Source organism: Chiloscyllium punctatum, chromosome 8, assembly GCF_047496795.1.
Source record: "Chiloscyllium punctatum isolate Juve2018m chromosome 8, sChiPun1.3, whole genome shotgun sequence".
Classification (NCBI taxonomy): Eukaryota; Metazoa; Chordata; class Chondrichthyes; order Orectolobiformes; family Hemiscylliidae; genus Chiloscyllium; species Chiloscyllium punctatum.
Window position 1 is genome coordinate 43,396,682 of NC_092746.1, and position 18,708 is coordinate 43,415,389.

The 18,708-nt window shown below is 43.5% G+C and overlaps 2 protein-coding genes across 3 annotated transcripts in view; one reads left to right on the forward strand and one right to left on the reverse strand.

The window, feature by feature from the left end:
• The window catches only part of rpa3 (replication protein A3), a 43,082-nt gene that overhangs the window by 23,306 nt on the left and 1,068 nt on the right, over window positions 1-18,708 (forward strand). The gene's annotated exons all lie outside the window — the stretch shown is intronic.
• Window positions 1-18,708, reverse strand: part of mios (missing oocyte, meiosis regulator, homolog (Drosophila)) — a 58,310-nt gene that overhangs the window by 2,377 nt on the left and 37,225 nt on the right. For both annotated transcript variants that reach the window (XM_072575417.1, XM_072575418.1), the window contains exons 9-10: window positions 16,042-16,246; window positions 14,113-14,242 (exon numbers count right to left, since the gene is read on the reverse strand). In XM_072575417.1, coding sequence (XP_072431518.1) covers window positions 14,113-14,242; window positions 16,042-16,246 — 335 coding nt within the window. The remainder of the gene's footprint in view (window positions 1-14,112; window positions 14,243-16,041; window positions 16,247-18,708) is intronic.

The following is an 18,708-nucleotide window of genomic DNA, read 5'->3' on the forward strand; positions in this document are numbered from 1 at the left end:
TGCTCTTGTATTTCTAGTCCTCTTGAAATGGTTGCTAACATTGTGTTTGCCTTCCCAACTGCCAACAGAATCTGCACATTAACCTTAAGAGAATCCTGAACGAAGAGTCCCAAATATTTGTCCTTCAGATTTCTGAAGCCTTTCCCTATTTAAAAAGGTCTATGCCTCTTCTTCCTACCAAAGGTGCATAACTTCACACTTTCCAGGACTGTATTCCATCTGCCACTTCTTTTCCACTCTCAGAGCCTATCCAAATCCTTCTGCAGCCTCCCCAGTTTCTCAACACTACCTGTGTGTCATCTGCAAACTTAGCAACAATGACCTCAGTTCCTTTGTATCATGTAAACAGTTGTGGATCCCAACACTGACCCCTATGAAATTCCTCCTGTCACCAGTTGCCATCCTGAGAAAGACCCTTTATCCCACTGCCAGTCAGCCAATCCTCTATCCATGCCAGTAGCTTGCCCCTAACACTCGGAGAAAGTGAGGACTGCAGATGCTGGAGATCAGAGCTGAAAATGTGTTGCTGGAAAAGAGCAGCAGGTCAGGCAGCAGGAGAATCAACGTTTCGGGCATGAGCCTTTCTTCAGGAGTAAGGAAAGTGTGTCCAGCAGGCTAAGATAAAAGGTAGGGAGGAGGGACTTGGGGGAGGGGCGTTAGAAATGCAATAGGTGGAAGGAGGTTATGGTGAGGGTGATAGGCCGGAGTCGGGGTGGGGATGGAGAGGTCAGAAAGAAGATTGCAGGTTAGGAAGGTGGTGCTGAGTTAGAGGGTTGAGACTGAGACAAGGTGGGGGGAGGGGAAATGAGGATACTGGAGAAATCTGAGTTCATCCCTTGTGGTTGGAGGGTTCCTAGGCGGAAGATGAGGCGCTCTTCCTCCAGCCGTCATGTTGCTATGGTCTGGCGATGGAGTCCAAGGACCTGCATGTCCTTGGTGGAGTGGGAGGGGGAGTTGAAGTGTTGAGCCACGGGGTGGTTGGGTTGGTTGGTCCAGGTGTCCCAGAGATATTCCCTGAAACTTTCCGCAAGTAGGCGGCCTGTCTCCCCAATATAGAGGAGGCCACATCGGGTGCAGCGGATGCAGTAAATGGTGTATGTGGAGGTGCAGGTGAATTTGTGGCGGATATGGAAGGATCCCTTAGGGCCTTGGAGAGAAGTGAGAGGTGAGGTGTGGGCGCAAGTTTTGCATTTCTTGCAGTTGCAGGGGAAGGTGCCGGAAGTGGAGGTTGGGTTGGTGGGGGGTGTGGACCTGACGAGGGAGTCACAGAGGGAGTGATCTTTTCGGAATGCTGATGGGGAGGGGAGGAAAATATATTCCTGGCGGTGGGGTCTGTTTGGAGGTGGCGGAAATGACGACGGATGATACGATGTACATGGAGGTTGGTGGGGTGGTAGGTAAGGACCAGTGGGGTCTGTCCTGGTGGCGATTGGAGGGGCGGGGCTAAAGGGCAGAGGAGTGGGAAGTGGAGGAGATGCGGTGGCGAGTATCGTCGATCACGTCTGGGGGGAAATTGCGGTCTTTGAAGAAGGAGGCCATCTGGGTTCGGTATTGGAACTGGTCCTCCTGGGAGCAGATGCGGCAGAGACGAAGGAATTAGGAATATGGGATGGCGTTTTTACAGGAGGCAGGGTGGGAGGAGGTGTATGTAGGTAGCTGTGGGACTCATCCCTATTGACCAGGCACTTCCAAGTACTCCACAGTCTCATTCTTAATAATGAGAAAATCTTGCCAACAACTGAGATCAGACGAACTGGCTATAATTTCCTGTCTTCTGCCTCCCTCCCTTCTTAAACAGGAGTGTTAGCTAATTTTCCTGACCCTCCTGGACTCCAATAATTCCTGAAAGATAACCAGCTATGCCTCCACAATCTCAACTGTCTCCTTCAGAACTCTGGCGTATAGTACACCTGGTCCAAGTGATTTAACCACCTTCAGACGTTTCAGCTTCCCCAGCACCCTCTCGAAGTTCTGGTATATTGCAGATGTGTTCCACCATGAACACTGATACAAAATACCTATTCAATTCCCCCACTATTTCTTTGTTCCACATTACTGCTTCTCCTGCAGTCCAATGTCCACTCTTGTATGTATCCTTTAAAAAAAAACTCTTGCAATCTTATTACTAGCTAGCTTACTGTCACATTTCATTCCCTCTTTATTGTTTTTTTTTAAGTTATCCTCAGATTTTTAAAGGCACCACAATCCTCTGGCTTCCCAGTAATCTTCACGACACTGTAGGCTTTTTCTTTTACTTATGCTGTCCCTGACTTGCCTCGTCAACCACAGTTACCTTGTCTGCCCCTTACGGTGCTTCTTTTTCCCCAAATTATCCCAAGAAATTCCTGTCATTGCTGCTCCACCTGCCCTGCTAGGCTCCCCTTTCAATGGACTCCAGTCAGTTTTTCCCTGATGTCTTACCTTATTTAGCTGAATACTGTTACATCTGGTTCCAGTTTATTTCAAACTGCAGGGTAAATTCTATCATATTGTGGTCATTGCCCCCAGGGGTTCTTTCATCTTAAAATTTCCTAATCAAGTTTTCTTCATTAGACACCACCAAATCCAGACCCTGGTTGGGTCTACTACAAACTGCTCCAAAAAAAAAAAAAAATACCATGAATTCCTTTACTTGGGATCCACTACCAAGCTGATTTTCCCAGTCTACCTGTATACCCCAATGATTACTATGATTGTGCCTATCTCCTGATTTGCTTGCTTCTCCACATCCTGACTACTGCTAGGTAGGCTATGCATAACCCTCATCAGGATTTTTTCTTCTTTGTGGTTCCTCAACTCTACCCACAAATTCTACGTCTTTTGGCTCTATACCCCTCTGCCCATCTGCTTGTCCTTTCAATAGGACATGTATCCTTGGATATTTAGTTCATAGCCCTGATCCCCTTGCAGTCATGTCTCTTGATACCCATAACATTTGTATCTGTAAATTTCAATCTGCATAACAAGCTCATTTACATAATTAAATGCATGCAGTATATGAAATAAAGTCCTGCATTGACTTTCCCCCTTCTCATAATTATCTGCTGCGCCCGAAGTTTGATTCCTGACCTTTTCCATATTCTCTGTTCTGAGCCTTGTTCGGGAAACTTCAATAAGCTCTGCTGAGCCCTCCTCAGTCTTTAACTGTTTCCATAATTATCTATGCAATTGAACCCAACACCCCCCACTGTTTAGTTTAAAACCTTATCCACAGACCTAGGTATACAAATTACCAGGATCTGTTCAGAGCACAATTCAGATGGAGCTCATCCCAGTGGAAGAGCTCCTTCTTTCCCCAATACTGGAACCAATGTCAGATGAATTTGAACAATTTGTACCATAACAGTTAGCCACGCGTTTACCTCTAAGATTGTTGATCCTGTGCCAATTAGCTTGTGGCTTAGGTAGAAATTCAAACTTTATTAATGTTATGACCCTGCTTTTTAATTTAACCCCATGTTGCTCATATTCCATCTGCAGAGCCTCTTTGCTCTTTGTTTACATTAAGGGTATCATGTTGACCACAACAACTAGATCTTTCCCCTCCCACTCCAAATATCACAATTCATTTAATTTATAGCCTTGCAGAAAATTAAGAATCAAATGACACTAAAACTTCATGTCAGAAAACAAACATCTTCATAATTGTGATCTGCATCTCAGATGACATACCACTTAACCTACACTGCATCTTTTCCAAAGCTTTTATACCTCACTTGTATAAAATGCCTAAAAACTTTTATTGATTGCCTCTATTGCTGTAAGTTTTCCTATGAAAAAGCGATAGAAGAGGCCATCATTTTCGGCTTTTCGCATCAGAGAGCGGCGAGAGCTGGGCGGAAGTCGGAGCGCAAAGCCGGTCGGGAAGGTAAGTGATTGTTATTTGAGTGGGTGTGTTCTAGACCCCAGGTCCGACAAAGTAGGGCCTCCCTCCCTCCTCCTCTAACCTAAATTAAAAGTCCACAGACTTGCCCCAAAAAGAGGGTCCGAAGAAGTTCCTGTGGATTGAAGTGTGAGGCTTTAGCTCAGGAGTCTTTGACAAGGAGGTTGAGTGAAGTGATTACGCCACAATCAAAGAGGGCGAAGACATGACTGCCAAGCTGGTTCAGTGTGCTACGTGCTTGATGTGGGAGGTCAACGACTCTGCTGTGTCTGGCTCATATAAGTGTGGAAAGTGTGTGCATGTTCAGCTACTGACAGAGCATTTGCAGCACTGATGAAAGAACTCTAGGACCTTGGGCTCATCCGAGAGAACGAGATCTTTCTGGGCAAGACCTTCAGCGAGGTTATTACACCAATCGTACCAGAAGAGAGCAGACGATGAGGCAAGTGGAGAGGAGACAGGTGCAAGAGACCCCGGGGGAAGTACCTGTCAGGAACAAGTTGAATCTTTTGGAAACAGTACAGACAGATGACACTGCCAGTCCGCGAGGCGGCCAGGTCTGTCAATCAAAAGTTGGTGTGGAGACAGAGCGGAAGAGTCGGACATCACACAGAGCTGTGGTAATAGGGACGCCATAGTGAGAGGAACTGACCGTGGTTTTTGTGGCAGCAGACGGGACTTAAGAATGATGTGTTGCCTTCCTGGTGCCAGGGTTAAAGACATCACAGAGTGCAGGAAATCCTCAAGGACGAAAGTGAAGAGCCAGAGGTGGTGGTACATGTCGGCACAAATGATGTCGGCTACATACTACAGCGGGACTTCGGAGAACTAGGAAGAAGGCTGAAAAGCAGGACGTCCAAGGTGGTCATCTCCGGTTTGCTTCCAGTTCCTCGGGCTGGTGAGGCCAGAAACAGGGAGATAATGGACTTGAACGTGTGGCTGGGGAACTGGTGCAGGAAGCAAGGATTTAAATTCTTGGATCACTGGGGTATGTTTTGTGGTAAGCATAAATTCTACAAGAGAGACGGTTTGCACCTTAATAGGTTAGGGACCAGCATTCTGGCAGGCAGGTTTGCTACTGCAACAAAGCTACGTTTAAACTAAGTAGTGGGGGGGGGGGGGAGGGGACAAACTGGATGTTTAAGAAGGAAATTGGAGGGAAAGTTAGAACAAGAGAAGTCAAGAAAGACAACTGTATCAATGAGGCAGAAAACTCAAAGGGATCATGCTGTAAGGTTGAGTGAAATAGGAGTTGATGGGAAGGGTGAGGGCAGTAACAAATTATAAATACTATACATGAATGCACAAAGCATTAGAAATAAGATGGGTGAGCTTGAGGATCTTTTGGAAATTGGCAGATACGATATTGTGGGGATAACTGAGACGTGGCTTCAAGTGGACAGGGCCTGGGAAATGAATATTCAAGGCTAGACGTGCTATCGTAAGGACAGACTGACAGGCAGAGGGGGTAGGGTGGCCATGTTGGTAAGGGATGATATTCAGTCCCTTGCACAGGGGGACCTAGAGTCAGGGGATGTAGAGTCAGTGTGGATACAGCTGAGAAATACTAAGGGTAAAAAGACCCTCTTGGGAGTTATCTACAGGCCCCCAAACAGTAGTCAGATGCAAGTTTAATCAGGAGCTGAAATTGGCCTGTCGCAAAGATGTTACTATAGTTGTGATGGGGGATTTCAACATGCAGGTAGACTGAGAGAATCAGGATGGTATTGGACCTCAAGAAAGAGACTTTGTGGAGTGCCTCAGAGATGGATTCTTAGAACAGCTGGTGCTGAAGCCGACCAGGGAGAAGGCAATTCTGGATCTGGTATTGTGCAACGAACCAGAATTGGTCAGAGACCTCGAAGTGAAGGAGCCATTGGGAAGTAGTAACCATAATACAATAAGTTTCAATCTGCAATGTGAGAGGGAGAGGGTACAATCAGAAGTGACAATTTTTCAGTTGAATAAAGGGAACTATGGAGCTATGAGGAGGAGCTGGCCAAAGTTCAATGGTGCAATACCTTAGCAGGGATGACAGTGGAGGAACAATGGCGGATATTTCTGTGTATAATGCAGAAGTTGCAGGATCAGTTCATTCCAAAAAGATAGATCCTAGGAGGAGGCATGGGTGGCCGTGGCTGACGAGGGAAGTTAAGAAACGTATAAAGTTAAAAGAGCAAAAGTATGACATAGCAAAGATAAGTGGGAAAACGGAGGACTGGGAAGCTTTTAAAGCACAGAGGATTACCAAGAAGGAAATACGCAGAGAAAAAATGAGGTACGAAGGTAAACTGGCCAATAATATAAAGGAGGATAGTAAAGGTTTTTTTTAGGTATGTGAAAGGCAAAAAAAATGGTTAAGACTAAAATTGGGCCCTTGAAAACAGAAACAGGGGAATATATTACAGGGAACAAAGAAATGGGAGAAGAGCTGAATTGGTACTTCAGATCGGTGTTCACTGGGGAAGACACAAGCAATCTCCCTGAGGTAACAGTGGCTGAAGGACCTGAACTGAAGGGAATTTATATTTGCCAGGAATTGGTGTTGGAGAGACTGTTAGGTCTGAAGGTTGATAAGTCCCTGGGGCCTGATGGTCTACATCCCAGGGTGCTGAAGGAGGTGGCTCGAGAAATCGTGGATGTGTTGGTGATTATTTTCCAGAGATTGATAGATTCGGGATCGGTTCCTGCAGATTGGAGGGTGGCTAATGTTATACCACTTTTTAAGAAAGGTGGGAGAGAGAAAGCAGGAAATTATAGACCAGTTCGTCTGACCTCAGTGGTGGCAAAGATGCTGGAGTCTATTATAAAGGATGAAATTACGACACATCTGGATAGTAGTAACAGGATAGGTCAGAGTCAGCATGGATTTATGAAGGGGAAATCATGCTTGACTAATCTTCTGGAATTTTTTGAGGATGTAACTCTGGAGATCCAGTAGATGTAGTGTACCTGGACTTTCAGAAAGCTTTTGATAAAAGTCCCACATAGGAGGTTAGTGAGCAAAATTAGGGCGCATGGTATTGGGGGCAAAGTACTAACTTGGATTGAAAGTTGGTTGGCTGATAGGAAACAAAGAGTGGTGATAAACAGCTCCATTTCAGAATGGCAGGCAGTGACCAGTGGGGTACCGCATAGATCAGTACTCGGACTGCAGCTTTTTACAATATATGTTAATGATATAGAAGATGGTATTAGTAATAACATTAGCAAATTTGCTGATGATACTAAGCTGGGTGGCAGGGTGAAATGTGATGAGGATGTTAGGAGATTACAGGGTGACCTGGACAAGATAGGTGAGTGGTCAGATGCATGGCAGATGCAGTTTAATGTGGATAATAAATGCATGGTTATCCACTTTGGTGGCAAGAACAGGAAGGCAGATTACTACCTCAATGGAATCAATTTAGATAAAAAGGGGCAGTACAGAAAGATCTGGGTGTTCTTGTACACCAGTCAATGAAGGGAAGCATGTAGGTACAGCAGGTAGTGAAGGCGGCTAATAGCATGCTGGCCTTCATAACAAGAGGGATTGAGTATAGAAGCAAAGAGGTGCTTCTGCAGCTGTACAGGGCCCTGGTGAGATCACACCTGGAGTACTGTGTGCAGTTCTGGTCTCCAAATTTGAGGAAAGACATTCTGGCTATTGAGGGAGTGCAGCAGGGGTTCACGAGGTCAATTCCTGGAATGGCAGGATTACCTTACACTGAAAGACTGGAGCGACTGGGCTTGTATACCCTTGAGTTTAGAAGGCTGAGAAGGGATATGATTGAGATATATAAGATTATTAAAGGATAGGACACTCTGGAGGAAACATGTTTCCACTGATGGGTGAGTGCCGAACCAGAGAACACAGCTTAAAAATACGGGGTAGACCATTTAGGACAGAGATGAGGAGAAACTTCTTCACCCAGAGAGTGGTGGCTGTGTGGAATGCTCTGCCCAGAGGGCAGTGGAGGCCCAGTCTCTGGATTCATTTAAGAAGAGTTGGATAGAGCTCTCGAGGATTGTGGAATCAAGGGTTATGGTGATAAGGCAGGAACAGGATACTGCTTAAGGATGATCAGCCATGATCATATTGAATGGTGGCGCAGGCTCGAAGGGCAGAATGGCCTACTCCTGCACCTATTGTCTATTCGGCCTTTTCTGCATCTGCCTGCCAAAAATCAGCTATCCAGCTTAATCCTCCTTTGCAGCTCTTGCACTGTGGTGTAACAAATGTACTTCAAGTGTACAGCTAAGTACTTTGGAGAGTTTCTGCATGGACCACTCATTTAGGCCTTAACCTCTCCAACAGCATAAACTGGGGGCAGCACAGTGGCTCAGTTGTTAGCATTGCTCTCTCAGGTTTCAATTTCAGCCTTGGTGACTGTGTGGAGTTTACATGGTTTACAGGTGTCTGTGCCGGTTTCTCCTGGGTGCTCCAATTTCCTCCCACAGTCCAAAGATGTGGATTAGCCATACTGAATTGTCCGTAGTGTCAGGGATGTGCAGGCTTGATAACTAGCCATGGGAAAAGGCCAGATTACAGGTACAGGGTAGGGGCGGGATGCTCTTCAGAGTGTCGGTGTGGACTTGATGGGCCAAGTGGCCTGCTTTTACGAACCAAAATTGGACATTCCTGAAAAGGCTCTCAATCTCCTGCATGAACTCTGTTTAATCATATCCTCCTTCTGTGGTCACCAGAACTGTAATCAGTAAACTCTAGCTGTGCTTACTGGGGTTTTAAGCTGTTCTGGAATAACATGCCTGTTCTTCTATTCAATGCTACAGCTAATTAATGAAAGTATTCCGTTAACCTTTTTAACCATCTTATCTACATGCCTTGTTACTTTCAAGGATCCGTTCCACTGCATACCAAGGGTTCTGCTGTTCCTCCATCTTTTGTGCAATGAAAAAGTAGTTTATAGCAACCATTCACCTTATTGGCCCTCCATGTTTACATTTCTCTGAATGAATTCTAAATTTGCTGTCCAAATGGCCAGTATTTTGCTTCCTTCCAACAGGCAACAGCATTCTTACAATGCAGCCAATTCTTAATCATGCTCCCTAAATCAAGAGTTACACATGATAAGCAAAATCACTCAGCACCATACCTTGCAGAACCTCACTGAAGTGTTCTATGCGTAAAACAGTGCTGGCAATTACCTTGCTTCCTGCCAACTTGGATCCATTTACCTTTCTAACCAGACTGTCCTGTTGAACCTGGTCAAAAGCCTTCCTTACCCTCATGCACCCTCCTTGTTATCACTTAACAAAATTCAAAGCAGACTAGTCAGACAGAACAAAAAGAGATATTGCAGGAAAAACAGCAGATCTGCCAGCACCTGTGGAGAGAAAGCAGAATTAACGTTTCAGGTCCAGTGACTCTTCTTCAGAACTGATTTTAGGTCAGAAAAGGTTATATATATATATATGCTGAAGATGGGGTGAGGAGGGACGGAGTAAATGAGAGGTGGAGATGGAGCCACGAGAGCGAGAGCGAAACAGTTAGACAGAGAAAGCAATGGGCAAAGTTCAGCCTGAGAGAACGAACATCTGCCAATAGATAGTTTGTGGTAACAGCATGTGATAACACTGCCTGGTGTTTGGGATGTGGGGCAAGGACATGGTAGAAGGTGCATGAACCCCAAAACTGTTGAACCCAATATTGATTTCAGAAGGGTTTCCAAGCAGAAAATAAGGCCCTGTTCTTCCAGCTTGCACTAAGCTTTGCCGAAGTGCTGCAGCAAGCCTGTGATAGAGATGTTGGCCAGGGGACAAGGTACTGGTATTGATATTAGCTTATTTTAACTTGCGATTAGAAGCTTTAAAAAAGGAGAGTACAGATATTAGAAAATAATGGTCAGTCATCCTGAGCAGTGGTGAGATCAGGAACATGCAGTCCAAGGTGGCCGGCGACAAGACCAGGTAGCTGCTCCTGAGCTGGAGGCAATCTGAGGTGGCGAGCAGCAAGAGCAGAAGCAGGGAATCCAAGGCAGCAGGTCCATTCACAGGCTGCAAAGTGACAAAAGCAGATCCCCCAGGGAAACTGCAGGGGCTAGTCAAGCCCAGAGGAGCAAGGTCAAGTCCTCATGAGGACTGCGAGCCCAGCATGGCCAGGTGCTTATAGACTTTGCCGTCCATCTGTTAACTTTATAGTACCTCTTAATAAAAAGCAGGAAAACAATGTTTAACTTTTTAAACTTTGTTTTCTTATTTCTTTCATTTTGTACCATAATTCTATATGGACTTACTTTTGTAACTAAGATGATGCCATAAGTTTTTGATAAGGGATAGCATTACAGCTGTACTGAGAGAGAATATCTCCAGAGATACATCTGGGGAAGTTAGTTGGGTTGAACTGAGAAATAAGGAAGGGATGATCACCTTATTGGGATTGTATTATAGACCGTCTAATAGTCAGAGGGAAATGGAGTAACAAATTTATAGAGAGATCTCCGCTACCGTTAGAATAATAGGGTAGTTATGGTAGGGGATTTTACCTTTCCAAACATCGACTGGGACTGCCATAGTGTTAAAAGGTTTAGATGGAGAGGAATTTGTTAAGTGTGTACATGACAATTTTCTGATTTAGTATATGGATGTACCTACTACAGAAGGTGCAAAATTTAACCTACCCTTGGGAAATAAGGCAGGGCAGGTGACTGAGATGTCAGTGGGGGAGCACTTCAGGGCCAGCAACCATAATTCTACTTGTTTTAAAATGTGATGGAAAAGGATAGACCAGATCTAAAAGGTGAAGTTCTAAATTGGAGAAAGGCCAATTTTGACAGTATTAGGCAAGAACTTTCAAAAGCTGATTGGAGGCAGATGTTTGCAGGTAAAGGGACAGCTGAAAAATGGGAAGCTTTCAGAAATGAGATAGAGAGAGTCCAAAGACAGTATATTCCTGTTAGAGTGAAATGAAAGGCTGGTTGGTATAGGGAATGCTGGATGACTAGAGAAATTGAGGGTTTGTTGAAGGAAAAGAAGGAAACATATGTCATGTATAGACAGGATAGAATGAATCCTTAGAAGAGTATAAAGGCAGTAGGAGTATACTTAATAGGGAAATCAGGAGGGCAAAAATGGGACATGAGATAGTCTTGTCAAATAGAGTTAAGGAGAATCCAAAGAGTTTTTACAAATGCATTAAGGACAAAAGGGTAACTAGGGAGAGAATAGGGCCCCTCAAAGGCAGCCTTTGTGTGGAGCCGCAGAAGAAGGGCAAAGATACTAAACAAGTATTTTGCATCAGTGTTTACTGTGGAAAAAGGACATGGAAGATATAGAATGTAGGGAAATAGATGGTGACATCTTGAAAAGTGTCCATATTACTGAGGAGGAAGTGCTGGATGTCTTGAAACATAAAAGTGGATAAATCCAGAGGACCTGATCAGGTGTATCCTACAACTCTGTGATAAGCAAGGGAAGTGATTGCTGGGCCTCTTGCTGAGATATTTGTATCATAAATAGTCACAGGTGAGGTGCCAGAAGACTGGAGGTTGGTCACTGTTTAAGAAATGTGGTAAGAACAAGCCAGGGAACAATAGACCAGCAAGCCTGATGTTGGGAGTGGGCAAGTTGTTGGAGGGAGTCCTGAGGGACAGGATGTGCATGTATTTGGAAAGGCAAGAACTGATTAGGGATAGTCTTTGGCCATAGCTTGGCTTTGTGTGTGGGAAATCATGTCTCACAAACTTGATTGAGTTTTTTGAAGTAACAAAGAGGATCGATGAGGGCAGAGCGGTGGACGTGATCTATATGGACTTCAGTAAGGTGTTCGACAAGGTTCCCCAGGGGAGACTCGTTGGCAAGGTTAGATCTCATGGAATACAGGGAGAAACAGCCATTTGGATACAGAACTGCCTCAAAAGGTAGAGGATAGAGGATGGTGGTGGAGGTTGTTTCTCAGATCGGAGGCCTGTGACCAGTGGAGTGCCACAAGGATCGGTGCTGGGTCCACTAATTTTCATTATTTATATAAATGATTTGAATGTGAGCATAAGAGGTATCATTAGTAAGTCTGCAGGTGACAACAAAAAAATTGGAGGTGTAGTGGACAGCGAAGGCGGTCAACTCAGATTATAATGGGATCTTGATCAGATGGACTAATGGGCTGAGAAATGGCAGATGGAGTTTAGATAAATGTGGGATGCTGTGTTTTGGGAAAGCAAATCTTAGCAGGACTTATACACTTAATGGTAAGGTCTGAGGGAGTGCTGTTGAACAAAGAGACCTTGAAGTGCAGGTTCATAGCTCCTTGAAAGTGGAGTCGCAGATAGATAGGATAGTGAAGGAAGCGCTTGGCATGCTTTCCTTTATTGGTCAGAGTATTGAGTACAGGAGTTGAGAGGTCATGTTGGAGCTACACAGGACATTAGTTAGGCCACAGTTGGAATACTGTGTGCAATTCTGGTCTCCTTCCTATCGGAAAGAGGTTGTGAAACTTGAAAGGGCTCAGAAAAGATTTACAAGGATGTTGTCAGGGTTGGAGGATGAGCTATAAGGACAGGCTGAGCAGGCTAGGGACGTTTTCCCTGGGCGTCAGAGGCTAAGGGGTGACTTTATAAAATTATGAGGGGCATGTATAGGATTAAGTCTTTTCCCTGGGGTGAGGAAGTCCAGATCTAGGGGGCATAGTTTTTGGGTGAGAGGGGAAAGATATAAAAGAAACCTAAGGGGCAATGTTTTCACGCAGAGGATGGTACATGTGTGGAATGAGTTGCCAGAAGTGGTGGAGGCTAGTACAATTGTAACATTTAAAAGGCACCTGGATGGGCATATAAATAGGAAGGATTTGGAGGGATATGCGCCGGCTACTGGCAGGTGGGACTAGGTTGGGTTATCTGGTCGGCATGAATGAGTTGGACCGAAAGGTCTGTTTCCGTGCTGTACATCTATGACTCTGTGACTCTAAGTGGCAAGGAGGAGAAAGTGAGGACTGCAGATGCTGGAGATCAGAGTCAAAAAGTGCTGAAAAAGCACAACAGGTCAGACAGCATTCAAGAATCAACATTTTGGGACAAGCCCTTCATCAGGAATGTGGAGGGTGGGGTCTGAAAGATAACTAGGAAGGTTGGGTGTGGGGGCGAAGGTGGGAGGTGGAAGAAGGTAGCTGGGAAGGCCATAATGGCGACTTGTAAACCTAATTCGATTTAAGTTCATGGTCCCTTCTCATAATCATCTGGGCCTAAACCATCTTTAAAAGATGTCAAATCCCTTAATGTTTCTTCTCCAACTATGGAATGGTAAGGTCCTGGGTAATGTTGCTGAACAAAGAGACAGGACTAGATCTCATTATCACTAGCATCCTAGCTGGTGACAGTACTAGTAGGTATGACCACCACAAAGTCTTTATGGAGTCAAAAATCGGTTCTTCATATTGAGGATGCTGTCCACTGCGTTGTGCGATAGTATCACTAAGCTTAACAGGATAGAGTTTGCACAAAAAAAAAAGTTACCTAACTACAGATGATGAGGCATGGCACACACAGCTACGCAAAGAGATTACATAATATATTTTACAAAGCAGTCCCTACAAAAGACCAAAATAATACATTTCATTTCTGTTGGTACTAATCAATTGCTATCTCAACTCTTTTTCTCATACCTATGTAGAAGCTGCATGGATGTCTGACTACAGGTAGTTCTGGAATAATGCACATTTTGGTAATGCGATTTGGCTGTAATGTTGCTGAAGAAATAGGGAATAATATTTTGGAGAACACTCACCTCCATTGGCAACAGCTCGATTCCAGCGGGGATTAGTTTGCGCGCACTTCATTCTGCACATGTGCCAATGTGCACACTGAAAACTTCTTGCCGTTCTGTGCATATGCTGATGTCCATGCATACACAATGCCAGCACTGGGCTTTGCATTGTTCTGTGCATGCACTGAAGTCTCTGCGCCGTTCTGTGCATGCAGAGTGTCAGTGATGGTCTTCATGTCATTCTGTGCATGCACCGATGTCAGCTGCTGACACAGCAGCTGTGAAAGGTAGTGTACAGAGAGCAGCTTTCTTACCTTTAAGCGTACTGTATTAAATTTAGTTTTGTTAATAAATGCGATTTCAACCTTCATTCAGGCTGTGCGATATTTTGCATTAGACCTTTGGGTGAATTTTGAGCGATCGTGAGTGATTTATTTTGCAGCTTTGCCCCAACATTACTTTTCCTATTATTTATATTAAGCAATTGTCTATTAATGGCATTATGGCATTATAAGGAGAACCATCTCTATTACCTGAACCAACTGAGCATATGACCAGCATGACCTCCATGACGACAGTTCTGACACCAAGTAAACCAGTTATTGAACTGAGCCAATTTCTTGTCTTTGCTGAGATCAACCTTTTCATCAGACTTTCCAGTTCCTATTCGAATAAAAAAACCATTAGAAGAGAAACAGCAAAATAAAAAGTGTAAAATATGACATTTAAATAATTACTACTTGCTTTATCCACCTTCCCCATTATTTTCTTTCCTGAGCACAAGTTAAAAATTGATCATTCATGGGGTTAGTTATGGATTTGCCTACTCTATTAATGTCACAAATATTCCTTTTCACAAGTGAATGAACTTTTATCTATCTCACTGACATATGTACCTCTCCTACTGAATTGAGTTTGTTTAAAGTTAGTTAAAAAAGGTTGATATCCATTGAGAATAAGTTACTTGTAAACCATGAACCAAAACAAAAGCTGCTGGAAAAACCTGGCAGGTCTGGCATTATCTGTGAAGAGAAATCAAGGTTAACGTTTCAGGCCCGGTGACCCTTCCTCAGAACCTCAGTAGGTCTGGCAGCGTCTGTGAAGAGAAATCAAAGTTAAAATCTGAGCTTTTCTAGCAACTTCTGTTTTGGTTCATGGTTTACAGTATCCACAGTTCTTTCAGTTTTTATTGGTAAATATTGTTCCTTTTGTTTGCTAACACAAACATGGAACATATTTGTTGTCTGGAATGGTTGACAAAAGTGGCAAAGGAGTTTTCTTCTGCTCTCACCCAAACATTGAATGACGTGCCAAACATATTTAAATCACGAAGGTAATAGCAGTTAATAAACACTTGCACCAACACTCCCTGCATGTATTTTAAGATGAAGATTTCTTCCAGTACAGGTCTGCATAACATTCAAAGAAGTACACAACACTGGGTAAGACCCATTTATATACAGTAATTAAAGGAACTACTATTTGCTTAATTGAAGCTGTTTAACTTGTCAGCTCTATGCTCCATCATGTTCAATATCCAGCATAGCCATCAAGAGAAAAGTGGGCTAGATAAAATACCTAGCTGGAATTGTCCACAAGACAAGACATGGTCCTCTCTTGTAGAAGTGAATCCAAAGATGTTTATCATTGGTAATTCAACATATTATCTTCAATGTTGACTGTCACGTACAGTGACTTTGCTAAAACGAGCACTACTTTTACAAGGCTGTTAAGATGACAACTCAATATTGTTAAGCAGGAAGGTTTACCCCATGTCATAATTTAGACAGAAAAGATTTAACCAGTGTGGTAATCTGTGAAAATGTGACAGACCAAGAACTATTTAAAGTAAAAATTAACTTTATTTCTTTAAGTATAATAGAGAATAACTAACTAACAACTATTTACATCGCTTTCCTCTAACCTATCTTTTATCTTCCCTTCTATAATACTAGTCCAATAAAGCCCCCGATTAGGATTTACTGAAAAATTCAAATTTCAAAACCGGCCAGCTGTCAAATCTTTCCTTTGCGGATTTGCCCTCCAGGTCGGTGTCGATGTCTTTCTCTGTGCAAACTCCTTCTCGAGACAGGTACCTCTCAGTTCTGACGAGCAGTCTACATCTGTTGGTCTGGTGGCAGTTCTCCTTCCACTGTTCAACTTTCCCCAAAGCATCGGATTGTGTCATTTGCTTCTAAGATTGTCAATATACTAAATTCAAACTTGATTGAAATTTGGTATTTTGGGGGGGGGGGGGGGGGGTAGTATAATTTAAACTGATTGGCCTAATTTGAATCTGTTTTTGTCTCCAAGCAACCAGCTACACTAATTGCTGGACCACATGCTACATTGTATCTTGTTGAGAACACTTGGTGCTGTCAGGTAGTTCTGCTAGCTTTTAACTTTCTTAAAAGGTACAATACACCCATGTCTTCATAACAATATCTAGCATTAATGCTTACCTAGGCAACTTGAAACTGGAGTTCCCATATTGATAAGACAAAGTGCACAACGGGGAAGAGGTTTACGACATCCTGGACAACTTGTGACTTTTGATTTCGTTGGAGAACCACTAACACCATATTGACTGAAACTTCGTCCTTGGTGTGGCATGGCAGAACAACTATATGATATTGACTTTCCACAGAAGTTGCAGCTCACAAACACCTGGAACACATTATACCACACAACTGAGAACAAAAATTGTCAAACATATCATATCATTGAAATAGCTGATAATCATTTTGTAGCCATAAAGTCGTACAGCACAAAAACTGACCATTTGGTCCAACAAAATTTCCCAAACGAACTAGTCCCACTTACCTGTACTTGACCTCTAAACTTTTCATATTCACGTACCTGTCCAAATGTCTTTTAAAATGTTGCAATTGTAATTGCATCCACCACTTCCTCTGGTAGTTCATTCTATATATGAACCACCCTCTGTGTGAAAAAGTCTCTGCTCAACACCATCACCCAGGGCTCTACTGTTAATAATATCAGTCTTGTGGTTGTTCATTTTACAAAATGCAATACCTCACATTTATCCAAATTAATGTCTCTTTGCTACACCTCAGCCCATTGGCCCAACTGATCAAGATCCTTTTGTAACCCGGAGATAAGAAACTTAACAAAATGTAAGCCAAAGTATTTCTTACTTCCCATCAAGAACAAACAGCAAGTCAGATATTCGACATGTTAAATGTTGCAGTCTTTTGAGGAAAATTAACAAAGCTAAAATTTTTATAAACCTGTGGATAGGAAAGTTTTAGAAGATTACGGGCCAAGTGCAGGAAATTGGGGTTTGCACTGATGGACATTTTGGTCGGCATCAACCAGTTTGGGCCAAAGGGCCTGTCTCCATGCTGTAGCGCGCTGTGACTCAATAAACATAATTTATTCATTATATTAAGATCCGTTTACATTGTACATTAACAAGAAGGAAATGAAGGCAGGCAGAGCAATATAAGCTGCTGGAGGATAGATGCAGAGGAGAGTCAGGATGACAAAGAGACCATATTCACCCAGGGAAGAATAACCAGTCAATTATTTACAGATGGTTGTGTTGTCATGTGCTAATTTACTTTATTTGGCATCTGGCTTGCCATAAATGCATATCCATCTAAACAAGTGGCTTCTAGAGTAAACAATCGGCAGCATGGTGGTTCAGTGGTTAGCCTCTCAGCACCGGGGATCTGGGTTCAACTCCAGCCTCAGGCAACTGTCTGTGTGGAGTTTGCACATCCTCCAGGTGCTCCGGTTTCCTCCCACAGTCCAAAGACGTGCAAGTTAGATGGATTAGCCTTGCTAAATTGCCCGTAGTGTCCAGGGTTATGTGGGTATGACAATGCTGCACATTGAATAAGGTTAAGTTGCCATAGCCTTAGAGATCTATAGCACTGAAACAGACCCTTTAGTCCAACCTGTCCATGCCAACCAGATGATATCTTAATCTAATCTAGTTCCATTTGACAGCACCTAGCCCATATCCCACTAAACCCTTCCTATTCATATACCCATTTAGATGCCTTTTAAAATGCTGTAATTGTATCAGCCTCCACCACTTCCTCTGGCAGCTCATTCCATATTCGCACCACCCTCTGCACGAAAAGTTACCCCTTAGGTCCCTTTTAAATTTTTCCCCTCTTGTGACATTAAAGAGTTAATTTGCTCTGCTAACCTGCAGGAAATTGAATGCCCCAGGCTAGGGTGGTTTGCCTCTGACTTACAAATAGATTGTAGGAAATTTACAAGGTCATTTCCTTGCTATTCATTCAAAAGCCCCTATTCAGAAATTAATAAGAACATTACAGTTGAAACTTGACTACTCCCTGCAGTTAAAAAAAACAATTCACACCAGATCTAGCCACTGAAGGATGGTTTGCATTACACTGTTTCTGGAGGTGATGTGGTCGCTGCATTGTGTCTTCAGTGGCATGTGACTGTGAGGGAGTAACTGGGGAGTTGTCTGGTGAAAACTACAGACTGTGATTTAAAGAGTTTGGATAAAGGAAGGACTGCTTCCTTTGTTCAGACAGCTTCCCTGGACACGCTTCGCAACCATGAGTGTTCAAGGTTTCTCCAAAGCTTGCACTGTACTGTGCTTCATAAAGTTTTGGTTGTTCACAGAAGTTGGCATGTTGCAGTTGCGTCAAGTGTGTAAGAACGTCCAGAAAAAAAGAAAATAACACTCTCACCATAAACCTATGCCCTCTAGTTCTAGACTCCCCCCCACCCCAGGGAAAAGACCTTGTCTACTTACCCTGTCCATGCCCCTCAATTTATAAACCTTCATGAGGTTATCCCTCAGCCTCGGACGCTCCAGGGAAAACAGCCCTGGCCTGTTCAGCCTCTCCCTATAGCTCAAATCCTCCAACCCTGGCAACATCCTTGTAAATCTTTTCTGAACCCTTTCAAGTTTCACAACATCCTTCCAACAGGACAGAGACCAGGATTGCATGCAATATTCCAAAAGTGCCCGAACCAATGTCCTGTACAGCTGCAACATGACTTTCCAACTCTTATACTCAATGCTCTGTCCAATAAAGGACAGCATACCAACATTCTTGGCTTTTTTTCCCTCCCTAGAGGGGTCATAGAGACAGAGGTTCTGTTTTGTTTCTGTTTAC